Consider the following 12,707-nt stretch of genomic DNA (forward strand, 5'->3'; position numbering starts at 1 on the left):
AACTTCTTTGATGCTTTAAATTTGTGGAGCTAAATAGTCTAATCATATCCATCCCAAATGAAATCCAGGGACTTTCAAGATGATTTGCGAACTTTGGTATGCAGCTGCAGTTCTGCTTTCAAGGCTACTTCTTTAAAATATATTATATCACATAAAACTATGCCATAAATTAGTTTTATATCAGTGAATAACGACAAAAATATTCATTTAGTTATTAAGGGGCTTTTTTCCTAGTAAAGTATCTGTAACAGTGGCTTTCAATCTGTCACCCAAGCACGTATGTGGGTCCCCAAGGGCATTTTAGGGGTCCACAAGATAGAAACTATTTTCATAATAATACTGAAACTTCACAGCCTTATTCATTCTGAACATCCCATGAGGTTACAGTGGAGTTTTGCAGGATGCATAATAATATTGTATAATGGAAAATATCAACATTTGCAATTTCTGCATAACACTGCAGTGAGAAATGAGAAGAAATAACAAGAAGTGAGTATTGGGGAAAAAAAATCTGATTCCTTACACAATATCCTTATGTAAAAGAGAAAATAAACATAAAAATGTTTAGTACTATCTTAGCTGACCCTTTCATATGAGGCATGCTATTGAGAACATAAGGAAGGAAAGCTTGTGATACACCTAAGACAGTATCGAACACAGTGTGAGAAAATATCTGAGTGTCTGATAAATTAAGTTTTGAGCTTAGGTGTTTCCTCAACTCCTCAAATACTCTTCAAAGTTTAAGAAGTTTTAAATACATAATTAGATTATATAATTTCTATACATTCCTCTATCCTACCTGTCACTCACAGAGATGTTTTAAAACAAGAGCGACAGACATTCTATGTTCAGTATTCTTTTCCACTGACATTGATTCAAATGTCCCTCATGACTCTTCATTTCGACTATGCTCTACCTACAGGCAATAACTTTCAGAGGAGCAACCAGGAAAGGGTCATTGCATTGAGGCACCAAATGTTAATCTCCAAACTGTAGAAACTTCAGACACTAGATGAACTGAATTAAAAGTTATTAATGTGACTGACTTTCTAATGCAGATTAACCAGGATTTGTTATCCAAAAGGAATGCCTCAGCAAATTGTTTTGAATGGTGAACTTGTTTTTCTGAAATAACAATAATCAGAGCACACTAAATCAAATAAACAAGACAGATGTCTAAGCTGGGTATACTGCTTTGGGTTGACAAACAGACGATATATACACAAAAATGTAATAGTATTTTTTCTTTTTCTTTTCTTCTTCCTTTTAAATTTATTATTATTTATTTATTTTTTGAAAAGGGTCCTGCTCCATCACCAGGCTTTAGCTTACTGCAGCTTCAACCTCCTGGACTCAAGTGATCTTTCCACCTCAGCCTCCTGAGTAGTTGGGACCACAGGTGAGTGTCTCCATGCCTAATATATGTTTTTATTTTTATTTATTAATTATTATTATTGTTATTGAGATGGATTCTCACTCTGTCCCCCAGGCTAGAGTGCAATGGCACATTCTCTGTTCACTGCAACCTCTGCCTCCCAGGTGCAAGCAATTCTTATGCCTCAGCCTCCCAAGTAGCTGGGATTACAGGCATGAGCCACCACACCTATCCTATACTATTTTAATATATATACACACATATATATAGTATTTATATATAACATATATTTTATTTATATATAAATGTAGATATAGTATTTATATATAAAATTATATATACTATATATAGTAGATATACACTTTATATAGATATAGTATTAGATATAGCATTTATATATAAAAGTGTATATATACTATACATTATATATAATTAATATATATAATATATAAAAATATATATATTATATATATATATTTTTTTTTTTTACAGAGATGAAGTCTTGCTATGTTGCCCAGGCTGTTCTTAAACTCCTGAGCTTAAGAGGTCCTCCTGCCTTGGCCTTTCGAAGTGTCAAGATTATAGGCGTGAGTCACCCCACTCTGCTTATCGAGACCAGATTTTATCTTAGTCAAGCCTGTATCCCAAAATACTACCTGCTTAAAAATGTTTGATTGATGCATCAGTTATAATTTAGCTTTAAATATAATTCCACAAGAGAAATTCCCAAAACATTTTGTGCAACATCAGCATTCCTGAAGTAAGTATACATTTATTTCCAAAAGGAAAACTTAGAATGCCGCCTCATTTAGCTGTTTGGTATATTTGTTTTTTTTTTAAATTGAAGTCCTATTACTTTATAACCATACCTCATATTTAGAGTAAACTATAAACTTATTGTACTAAATAAGGCCTATTATGGAAGATTAAATCAACGATGTTTAAATTACTCTAGAAATGCACATGCAAATTACAGCTTCTCGGAAGAAAGCCAGGACTCCCATGGATATTTTGAGGGAGTTCCAAGAAAATACAAAGACGAACACTGAAGAACTCGAAACAGCTATTTATTGGTGGTGAATGAGCCTATTTGTTCAGTGTGTTTTTAAGAAACTTCAGTGACTGAAACAGAAATGCAAAGAGCCTGTCGCACTTTTATTTCAGAAATGTTACAGAGCAATTTCCATACACCTTTCTTCTAACATTAAAGAGGCCCTGACAAAGCAACAATCAGTGTAAATGAAACATTTAGAGTTAACCCCCTGTGTTCTCCAGAGTATGAATCATCTAAAGTTGGACAAATGTTTCCAGTTCCTGCAGAGAAACTATTCCTTTGAGTATCCTGGCAATCAAGCCTACTTATGGGGACAGAGATGCTCTCACATAACAATTTAATATGGGGCCGGGCACAGTGGCACACGCCTGTAATCTCAGCACTTTGGGAGACTGAGGCAGGTGGATCACCTGAGATCAGGAGTTTGAGACTAGCCTGGCCAACATGGAATAATCCCGTCTCTACCAAAAATACAAAAATTAGCCAGGCGTGGTGGCAAGCCCCTGTTATCCAAACTACTTGTGAGGCTGAGGCATAAGAGTTGCTTGAATCTGGGAGATGGAGGTTGCAGTGAACCGAGACTGCGCCACTGCACTCCAGCCTTGGAGACACAGTGAGGCTCTGTCTCAAAAATAAATAAATAAATAAATAAATAAATAATTTAATATGGCATAGAAATTAGAACCTGACTGAATAACCAGAAATTTAACATTTCAAATAATTTCTTATCAGATAGTTTTTATTTAACCTAAAAGTATTTTTCTTGTATAATATGATTGTTGTAACAAGGACAATATAAGTAAGCATGATACTTTTCATGGACTGTTAGAAGTACTTATGTCATGACAGGTTAAGAGGGATAGCCTTAGAAAAAGATTAGAAGTGAGTAGAATGATATACATTCCTCAAGACAATAAGTATCATTTGTTGCATATAGTGTCTACTGAACTGATAGTTCAGTTATTAAAACGATGCTTTGTTGCAGACACATTGGCTGACTAATTTTTCTGGTGATTAGAGAAGGAGAACTAAAAAGCACTGTTGAGGTATTTATCCCGTGCTTTGCAATTTCATCGTGTTCAGAGCTATATAATTGTAGTCACTTGTAAATTTAATTCAACTAGCTACAAGATACAAAATTTCTCTTAATTTGTCCTGCTCTTATCCATTTGAATTGTGTTTGTTAAGTACAACATTTTTATGTAGGACACATTTTAAGTGTCTAAGGGCTTTTTAAAAAATATTCAGATTAAAAAAAAATTTAGATTCATGAACAAAGTAAATGCACTACAGAGTATATTTGAAAATTGGAAAAACAAAAAGGGTTTATTATTAAAAGTCATTGGGAGAGTCCTAGCTCCTATATCAATGCATCTAGAAATATCCCAACAGCATTGTGCCATTATTATTCAGTGGTTCTATTATTGTGGCTTTACTTGTGGATGAAATGCTATTTGGCATAGTAGGTTCTTTATTATAGCATGATATGCATGCCATGTGACAATTTTGATTATTGGAGCTCTCCAGTGATTTGCAAATAGGATGAGCTTTTTTTTAAAATCAGGAATAAATTTGTAAAATTAGATAATAAGAAAATGGCAGAAGACTACCATCTTTGGAAGCACCCATTCTCTTGGCTGATGAGAATATGGAGAAAGATACTGCCATTAGGACAGAAAATTGATAACAAACTACAGCAAAGACAATTGGGCAATACATATGCCAAAAATGCTCACCTATTTGTACACGTTCTGATCCTGTAATGTTAATTCTATAGAAGTATCCCAAGGAGGTAATCATGGACAGACATAAAATAGATATCATGACATCAAAGTATCATTCATAATATGAAAATATTGTAATTCTGCCCAGTAAATAGTGCTTTCTTTAATTAAAATATGTAAATGAATAAAGTATTAGACATTATTAAATATTGTAAAAATATTTAATCATCTGGAAACTTAAGTATTTTATATTTTTAAGTTAAAACAAGGCAGATAACAAAATGGCATTGATTTACATATAAATAAAGTGCTGAACTTATTGGTACGTTGAAATCATTTTATAGATCAGTATATACAGTATAATCCCATTTTTGAAACTTTATGCCAAAAGAGGAGTTATTTATTTGTGAAAATTTATTTAAAAAATCGAAAGGATAAATTTAAAATGCTAATAATTATGTTTGTATAGTATTAATAGTAATGATTATTAGACATTTACTTGTTGTTTATCTATATTTTCTAAATTTCTGTCATGGAAATAATTTTCTTTAAAGAAAAACTTAAAAATTAGCTGGGGCTGGTGGTCCATGCCTGTAATCCCAGCTACTCAGCAGGCTGCGGAGAGAGGATCACTTGAGCCCGGGAGAATCACTTGAGGCCAGGAGTTTGAGACTGCTACAATGAGTCATAATTGGGCCACTGCACTCCAGCCTGGGTGACAGAGTGAGACCCTGTCTAAAAAACAAAAAACAAACACAAAACAAAACAACAACAGAAAAGCTCACAAAAAATTCAAATACATTTTGAATTAAATGGATGCAAATTAAAACATATACATTCAATTTACCCTAACTGATAATAGTAAAATTAATGATAATGCCTACTTTTATCAAGAGTGTAGTCAAGTGTGCTTTTAAAATATTCACGTAATCTTTGACACAAAACATTCATTGTTAGGAATGTATCATTAGAAAATCATGAGGCTCATAACAATTTTGAATGCAGACAGATCACATACATTTGTACAAAATATGGAAAAATTAAATATAATAATAATTTGCTCACTAATTAGGGTTTGCTTTAAAAAAAGATACAACAATATAGAATACAGCAACCTACTAAACATAAAAATGTAAAGATTATTTATTGACAATGAAATATATTCAAGAAGTGTATCGGTAAGGAGAGAAATAGCATACAATTGTATTATGAATAATTATATTTAAATAATATATTCATGAACATGTTTGTATATGTGAGTATCAAGAAAAATTTGGAAGAATTGACTCAATCTTATAAATGTTTTCTGTGACATTTATAAGATTTATAGCACATTTATGGCACAATTATGGACAACTTTTCTTTATAGTTCTGTTTTGACAGTTTTACAATATAAATAGGTGTTACTTATTAAAACATTGATTTCAAAGTGTTTTAAAATGATATGTACTAGGATAAGGTTCTTAGAATTTATCCAATCTGCTAGCTCAGGGTGACTCAACCATAGTGAAAAGATGGGTACATCTACAAATGTCAAGATTTGAGGAATGTGAGAATCTTGCTGCTTTTGGGGGGGAACATTAAACTGAGGTATAGAATTTCAGAATTAAAATCATTAAATGTTAAACAGTGACCATCTATTTACCCAGAATAAATAATAATATTTTAATTTTAAGATATGTTTTCTTTTGTGGAAAGCATAATTGACAACACATTTTGGGTCATGATTTCCACTTATTCACAAATCAACATGATACAAGATGGAAAACAGTGATAAAAAAGGAGAAAATCTGAGTTACTCACTCTTGTTGTATAAGCAGCTTCTGGGTCATCCTCTAGGACACGTGAAAGTCCAAAATCAGAAACCTTACACACCAAGTTACTGTTGATCAAGATGTTCCGAGCAGCGAGGTCTCGGTGAACATAGCCCATATCTGACAGGTACTTCATGCCAGACGCTATCCCTCGAAGCATCCCCACTAGCTGAATGACAGTAAACTGGGCATCGTGTTTCTGGGAAGCATTTCAAATGTACAATTAAGATATGTTCCTATTTCTTAAAGATACATCTTTATGGATTAAAATCTCACATATTGAATTTTGTAACAAGACTGACTATACACACTTTAGTCCTAAGCACTCAAGACAAAGATATGTGGCAAATGGATACAAGGCTGAAACAAAATAACACAGTGGCTGTGCTATCAAATACTTTGTAACAGGAAGTATCTTAACGTTCTTTGACTTCCGTTTAAAAGCAAGGACTTTCCTGGTCCTTATGTGACAAAAAAAAGTAACTCCTCCTCAGACTCTTTAAGGTTAAGAACAAAAAAATGAAATGAATCTTGTGGCTAGTTTAAGTTGATATTAATTTGTTTGATTGAATTTTCATTTCCCCTTCTTTGTTTCCTGATATTTTATGAATTGTTTCAAATAAGGTGGATGCCACATTTTTAAACATTATCATAAATAATTAGTTCATAATTAGTCAAAAATATTTATTGGATATTTGTTTTTCTACCCACCTCTGAGTTGTAGGTCACAAAATAGAAAGCAATAAGAAACTAAATCAAATAATCCAGTTTCCAATCTAATTTAATCTTGGATTAAAATAGAAACATAAGGTTTAAAATGTATAATGTATTAATATAAAATTCCATGTTTAATTACAAACAATAATTTTGAAAGAATATTTATCATAATATTTTAACTCACCTGATTTTTGAAATGTTTATTTTTGAAATAACGATTGTGAAAATAATTGCTATTAAAATTTTTATTTGGCTAATGGATTTTAATATAAAGCATATCCTTTCTCATTCTTAGAAAATTTAAAATTTTCCTCTATGATTATAAATGATACTACATATTTTCTCTATCTATTTATCTATCTTTCTGTCATCTGCCCATCTCAATTTATATAGCACCAAAAGCACCTTGAGGACAAGGGCCTATGTCTTTTCTTATCCCCTGCAATGACTGGTAACTGGTATTGTCTTGAACGTCATGAAATTGTTGAACATAACATTTGTTGAAATAGATGTAAATTTAATATATTCACTTTCTTATGGTGAAATATAGTATGTCAAAATATGGCCGGGTGCAGTGGCTCACGCCTGTAATCCTAGCACTTTGGGAGGCTGAGGAGGGCGGATCACCTGAGGTCAGGAGTTCTAAACCAGCCTGGCCAACATGGTGAAACCCCACCTGTACTAAAAATATAAAAACTAGCCAAGCGTGTGGTGGGCACCTGTAATCCCTGCTATTTGGAAGGCTGAGGCAGGAGAATCACTTGAACCCAGCAGGCTGAGATTGCAGTGAGCCAAGATCACACCATTGCACTCCAGCCTGGGCAACAAGAGTAAAACTCAATCTCAAAAAATATAGATAGATAGATAGATAGATAGATAGATAGATGATAGATAGATAGATGATAGATAGATAGATAGATGATAGATAAATGTATAAAGCTTCTCAATCTAAAAAATTAATGTACATATCTAACACCAAAATGATATATCTAAATTAAAACTATATATACTTTAGCATTATAGCACAGGCTTATTTTCTGAGTAGACAGCACTATTTGGAAAGTAGATGGTCTGTCTTATATCAGACTGTGATTAAATAATTATATCAGACTGAGATTACTTAAAAAAGAATTTGTGTCTTACATCAGTGGGTTTTATTACTTGCTTTAGGATTCTTTTTTATTTTTATTTAACGAGTGTGACTCTTGGCAGTATAAAAAGAGTCTTTTGAAGAAGAATTCACAAATTTGTTTTAAAAATATAAACTATTAACATTTGAATGCTACAAAAAAAGATGCAATTTTACAGCCCTCCTCTGTCTATTTAGCCTCAGAAGATTTCAGTTTTACTTTAAACTTAGATTACTGAACTGCTTGGCACAATGTTGGAGGGTGTCTCTAATGTTTTCAGCAATTTATTCATATATATGTATGTGTGTGCATCTTACTTACACGTAAGAAACTATCCAAGGAACCATTCTCCATGTATTCTGTGACAATCATAACTGGCTTACCTAGATATACAGTAAATAATAAATAACAGTTAATCAGTACAGTTCAACAAGTATTATACAATGAACCTATATAATATAGTTGATATACCTGATGATTATAGAGATGTAAGAACTTTGCCTGTCTTCTAATTTTTTAAAAGTTGCAATAAAAAGCCCTAGGTTTCATTAGAAAATAAAACTTTAAAAACCACAAAAATTGGAGAAGATTGGTTTCCAGAACAAAGGCCCATGACCAATAGTATCTAAATTGGTTTGACAGGCCTTTCAAGTAAACAAAAAATATGCCCCTTTCCTCTCTTTAATTAAATTCTCACTAATCATCAACACCAAATATTTCTGCCTCCAAGCCCAAGATAAAGTTAGGAATTTAACATTTATTTATTCTTTCTGTGAGCATTTATATGTGCTATATGTGCACATACACATATATAAGTGTAGGGCACTGTGCTAGGTATACTCTTTTGTGCCACTTAGTGGGGAGCAAGTAGATCAAAATTTCTGCCTTTATGGATTCTACATATGAGTTCTGCAAAACAATTCAGAATAATAATTATAATTATTTACAATATTTGATTAACACTTAAAAACTATGAAATAAATGCTATGTTTAAATGGAAAATAAAACTGAAATTAAAATTGCTATTGGCAATAACTTAACCATTTTGCAAATATGTAGCCTAAAATACCATGAAACATTTAACCCAGCATTTTAATGTATTTAAATAGTACTTATTGTGAGCATGATGCTGGTGTAATTAATTTATATATTAACATATTAAGTATTATTATTTCCATTTTACACATGAGAAAACTGAGACACAGAGGTTAATTAACTTGCTGGGCATCATACATCTAAAAAGTTATAAAGCTAAAAGTTGCAACCTGTACACACTATGCTGTCACTTTCGGAAACCGATAATGAGGGAAAAATGTAACATATGAAAAAGCATCAGACACAAAGGTGCTAAGTACACTGGATACATGGAGCTATGAATATAACAAATGTTCCACTACAGATAATGATTTAGTCAATTATTGCATGTTAAAGCTATGGATGATTTTAAATTAAAATGATGACCTGAAGACTTAAGCACTTTAGACAATTGTTAGAGCATAATATTATGCAAAGCTGAAAATATAATTCTATATACATTATGATAACAATTAAGAAGATTATGTAAAACTAACATTTTAAAAAGAAAAATACCAAAAAAAAGGATGCTTTGATATAAAGGAAATACTGGTAATTTTTTTTCATGATTAGAATTATGTAACATTGCATTAGGTACTTGACATTTGTTATATCACTTAATCCTCACAGCTTACTTATGCTTTAGCAATATGCATTATTTCCATTTTACTGATTCCTACCCAGAAAACATTGTGGGTTTAAGCAAATTGTTCAGGTAATACAATTAGATAGTAGTCAAGAAAATTTTAAACACGACTGTCTCTAATTTCAAAACCTATACATATTACCACACTGTAATTGCCTTACTTTATTATTGTTATAATACTATTTTAGTTATAAGTCCAGCATTTTACAGGAAGAAAAATCACACCTTTTCCAAATCCAGAAGACCTGAGTTGAGTCTTGAGTACTGCTGAAAACTCATGAGCAAATAACAGATTTTAAACAAACATTAATGTACACCTAACTGTATAACACAATTTTAATTTTTCCTCATATGTGTCTTATTTATCATGAGGTTAGTTTGCCATTCTGATGCTAGAAAATACCTTCCTTTTCTTGATTTTTTCCTTTCATGTGTAAAAAACTCTTAATTTATACAAAATGTAAATTATGAGTTAGCATCATGAAGGTTATACTTTTACATTCAGTAATTTGAATATATTCCAGGAATTATGTCTTATTTATTAAGGAAAAATCTATTTAAATTCTATAGTTTCTGAGATAATTTTTATACACATTACAACCACTTGATACATTGATCTATTTTCCATTAAGACACTGATTTATGTTTTAAATGCACCATATAACATCTATCTAGTTAATGTAGTAATATCTGAAAAATTGCTTCAGTCAAAACCTTGAGCCCCCAGAACTTGCTTTATCAAAATTCCAACTAAACTTTGATTAAAAAATATTCAGAAAGAAAGGGAAGATTCACCATTTCCTTGGAAACTTAGATCTCTCCTGAATTAGTATCAGATCCCTAAAGACCGTTTGATTCTAGATGCCTGGCCTGAAATGAAATGAATGAATAAATGAATGAACGAATAAAATCCTGCATATGTGTACTTTCTATAAATCATCATCAGTTTCTGTCTTTCCGCCTTCATACAGTGCTGGGAGGAATGATATGTTACCAAAATTCAATGCACATTTCAAATGCAGTCACAGACATTTGGCCTCACACTGCCAACTCTCAATATCATTGGCCAGTTACTGCATTTTTACACTACTTAGACTTTGACTTATCACTCCTTTCCTTCTGGCTCCCAGCCCTATGATCATTTCGTTTCTCATTAGCATGTCTAGTGGAATGTTTGGGAAGGGAAATAAAAGTAGCTGAAAAATCAAACCAGTCAATTAAGTCAAAGCCCCATGACCATTCAGAAATCAGATCGGCTTGCATTTAACTCTATAATTCAGGTATTTGTAAACACATCAGTTAAGATGGGCAAGTCTGAAAATGTGCTTTGCATTACGTTCAAAGATTCTGCAAGCCAAATGTACAAAGAGTAAACACAGAATCACAAATATTCTACGTTGGAAAACAGTATCTTGACTTAGAGTTTCCCTTGTGATTTTGATGATGATAAATAGGGTTAAAGAAAAAGAGACTTCTGTAGTGGCAAGAACTAGTTCCAACATGCATTAAATGTGGTGGGAAATTATTTACAAACTGCCAGCTCATCTGCGCATTATGCCATGTATTCATACTCAAGTTTGCATGCTCTTCCAGGTGTATTTTGATTTACAAATGACATGATCAGCTTCCTCAAGACAAAGCCTGTATTATTTGCTGCTCTCAGAAACCCCAAAACACATACTAAACTCAGTGAAAGTGCTGTTCTATGACTTGCTGAAATGAAACCATCAAAAATGAGCAAAACAAAATTTGCAGTGGAGTTTTGCTTTTGTTCTCAAGTTGATTTATGAGTTTAGATAAAATGGTGATCTTTCACAATTGTAGAGTAAAGGGAAGTAAATCAGTCTTATAATCAGTTCCTTTTCCCAACTATCCCCAGTGGCTCGGAGCTATTACTAATCATTGAATAGCTGCTTGATGACAGAAGAAATGTGATGCAAAATGTTTAAGAATTCCAGATTCAGCACCAGCTATTTTAACACAACCTTCTCAATCACATTTCTTATAAAGAGTAGAATAATGTGAAATATAAACACATACATACGCATATATATATACATATACAGTCAGTCATAGAGATTTTTTCTTTGAAATTTCCTAACAAACTTTGTTTTTTAGATTAAAATATTTTCATTCAAACATAAACTGTTTATCGGATATTGAAACATTATGAAATGTTTACATTTAATAATTTCAAATGGAAATGCTATTAACTCCCTATTAACAACAGTAATTGGGTCTAACACTCTACCTCTTATTTTCAAAAGGGTTAAACACACTCTAATGAGGGCATATTATAAAATCAAAACCTTTGACCTTACCCCCTAGCAATCTATATAATCAGTGTCAGGATGGAAGGAAAAAAAAAGAAACACAAACGGGAGATGGAAAGTTGAAAAAAATTGACAAAATTTGCCTATTTCCAGGAAAGAAGATTTGAATCATCTTTGATGAGAATAAAAAATGTATTTCACATATTATACCTAACTGATAACAATATTGTAATGAATATTGAACTGAAATATTGAAATGAAATATTGAACTGACAGTATTTTTTTTGTGGGTTTCTCATTAAATCATTATAAAAGTACAAGGCAACGTCTTCCAAATTCCATTTTAATCAAGATATTATTCTGTGGAAATGACCCCTATTGCGTCTATGAGTTAATGAGAGCAGAGACCAAGCCCATTTGTCTGTAGTTCTAAATCCAACACCTACCAGGGTGCCAGTTACAATTGATCAAATTAGGTCTATAATTTCACACTGGCTAGGGATAATCTCTCTCTTCAAAATCAGGATGAGAAACACTTTCTCCAAGACTTCCTTAACCAACCCTACTCTATCAATCCTAACACATAGAATGCTTTACATTTGGCTGCTTGAAAACATTTATATTTATGCTTAACTTGAAACAAAATTTAACATCTTCAAAGATAACAACTAATTTACTGTCTCTTATGCTAGTTACAGCTGAGTCATGCAGTAAGCACAATAATGTAAGTCATACAGTAAGTGGAATGAATGTATATAATGCTCTGAATACGTTGTTTGATTTCATAAAAGTTTTGTTTTTTTCTCCTTTCCAAGCTTTCTAACTTTTATTTATTTGCTTGCCTAATTGGAAAAGTTTATTTAACAAAAAAACAGGATTTCAAGAATATCAGTGAAGACT

The 12,707-nt window shown here is 32.0% G+C and overlaps 1 protein-coding gene across 1 annotated transcript in view; it reads right to left on the bottom strand.

Moving 5' to 3' along the window:
- EPHA3 (EPH receptor A3) overlaps positions 1 to 12,707 on the bottom strand; it is a 368,497-nt gene that overhangs the window by 39,944 nt on the left and 315,846 nt on the right. The window contains exons 12-13 of the mRNA XM_032150377.2: positions 8,136 to 8,197; positions 5,957 to 6,166 (exon numbers count right to left, since the gene is read on the bottom strand). Of these exons, the coding sequence (XP_032006268.1) occupies positions 5,957 to 6,166; positions 8,136 to 8,197 (272 nt within the window). The remainder of the gene's footprint in view (positions 1 to 5,956; positions 6,167 to 8,135; positions 8,198 to 12,707) is intronic.

The sequence above is a fragment of the Hylobates moloch genome, unplaced genomic scaffold, assembly GCF_009828535.3.
Source record: "Hylobates moloch isolate HMO894 unplaced genomic scaffold, HMol_V3 SCAFFOLD_4, whole genome shotgun sequence".
Classification (NCBI taxonomy): domain Eukaryota; kingdom Metazoa; phylum Chordata; class Mammalia; order Primates; family Hylobatidae; genus Hylobates; species Hylobates moloch.